Source organism: Capsicum annuum, chromosome 7 (genome assembly GCF_002878395.1).
Source record: "Capsicum annuum cultivar UCD-10X-F1 chromosome 7, UCD10Xv1.1, whole genome shotgun sequence".
NCBI lineage: Eukaryota > Viridiplantae > Streptophyta > Magnoliopsida > Solanales > Solanaceae > Capsicum > Capsicum annuum.
This window is the reverse complement of record NC_061117.1, coordinates 15,660,652-15,662,325: the sequence shown is the minus strand read 5'-3', so window position 1 is coordinate 15,662,325 and position 1,674 is coordinate 15,660,652. Positions and strand designations below refer to the sequence as shown.

The 1,674-nt window shown below is 35.5% G+C and overlaps 1 protein-coding gene across 1 annotated transcript; it reads right to left on the bottom strand.

The window, feature by feature from the left end:
* Positions 1-307: 307 nt before the first annotated feature.
* On the bottom strand, positions 308-1,674 carry LOC107877724 (berberine bridge enzyme-like 21; the record flags this gene model as incomplete). The annotated part of the gene is given in 1 exon segment (XM_016724427.2): positions 308-1,674. A coding segment is annotated over 1 exon segment (1,188 nt), but the record flags the coding sequence as incomplete, so codon positions are not given.

Sequence of the window (1,674 nt, the reverse complement as noted above, 5' to 3'; positions counted from 1 at the left end):
AAAAATATTTTTTGGGCCCGGGCTAATAACTAGTTATTTATATGTTTGCAATCATATCTTCTTAGGTCAAAATTAGACAGTAGATGGTTTTCTCAATTTTTTGGGCTGAAAATCAACAAATCATGCCATATATTATATTATAACTAGAAGTTTATTATCTCATATTCCATTCAAAATAAGAAAAAAATATTTTTGTATGAACCCAATATGTAAAGGAGTAAAATGGACTTTACACTATAATTAAGGATAAAATATGAATGGAAGGGAGTAGTTTAGGATTTTTTAATTTCAAAGTACGAACACGAGATTTTTGATTCAATATATCACATTCATAAAATTCGACTAATATTAAAAGAAGTGAAAATGATTTCTTAATTAAACAAAGTTCAACCTAGTCCCTCCACGTGGCACCATTACATGTGCCGGAGAATCATTAAAACACAATCTGACACTTATTAAGATACTATAAAAGAATAATCACCTGGATTAGAACATCTTCATGCGTTTTCTTGTCCCTTGAACATGAATGGAGTGAGTTTGAGTAGGAATACTTTGCTCATTTCTGAAGAAATTTTGTGGATCGATCATTGATTTCACTTTCACCAATCTATCAAAATTGCTCTTGAAATACTTGGTTCCATATACCCGTCCTTGTTCTAAGCTGTTTGGGCCTTGATCATTTGTACCAATATCAAGATCCCTGTAATTAAGATAGGCTTGTCTAGGGTTCTTTGAAACAAATGGAGTCATGAAGCTGTACAAATCTCTTATCTGTGAAAGGTAATCTTTTTCTGCCACTAATCCTAATTCATTCCAATTCGCTGAGTACTGAATCTTAAAAATAATCCCTGCCCTATGAGGAAATGGAGTTTCGTCCTCGAGAATTTCATTCATTCTTCCTCTATAAGGATTGAAAACTAGTCCTATTTTTCCCAGTGAAATCATCTTCTGAAAAATTGATTCCAATTTATCTTTAGGAATTGGTTCTAGTACGTAATCCGATTTTCTTTTCAAGAAAATTAATGAATCCCCTGTTCTGTTTAACAAGGCTTCTGGCCTTGCCGTGTTGTCGAAATTTGCCCACAGCAGGATTGAATCAATCCACCTCATTTGGAAACAATCCTTCTTTGTTAATCCCAAAGCAGGGAATTCTTTGCTTACAAGAGACATTAGTGTACTAGAATCACCAAGGAACAACGCTATGAATGTTGCACGTATCGTCTTTGTGTCCTCTGCACCCTCGACCTTTTCTTTATTTTTTGCTGTAACGGGTTGTATAAGTAGTCTTACGAAGAGATTATTGTCAATTTTGGTAGCAACATTCTGCCACTGGACAACAATATCAGTAGCATTCTGGTCTAAAAACCTTTCAACTTTGAAGTAAGTCACAGTTTGTGGAACTTGAACAAGTTGGATTTTGAAGGCTAGAATGACACCAAAACTAGCACCACCACCACCTTTAATTGCCCAAAATACATCTTCACCCATTGATTTCCTGTCAAGAATTCTACCATTAACATCCACCAGTCGAGCATCCAATACATTATCAACACTGAGTCCAAACTTACGAAGCATATTCCCGTATCCACCGCCACTGACATGCCCACCAATACCAACAGTAGGGCAAACACCCGCCGGAAAACCAAGAACTTCACTTTTCATCCAAATGTTGTA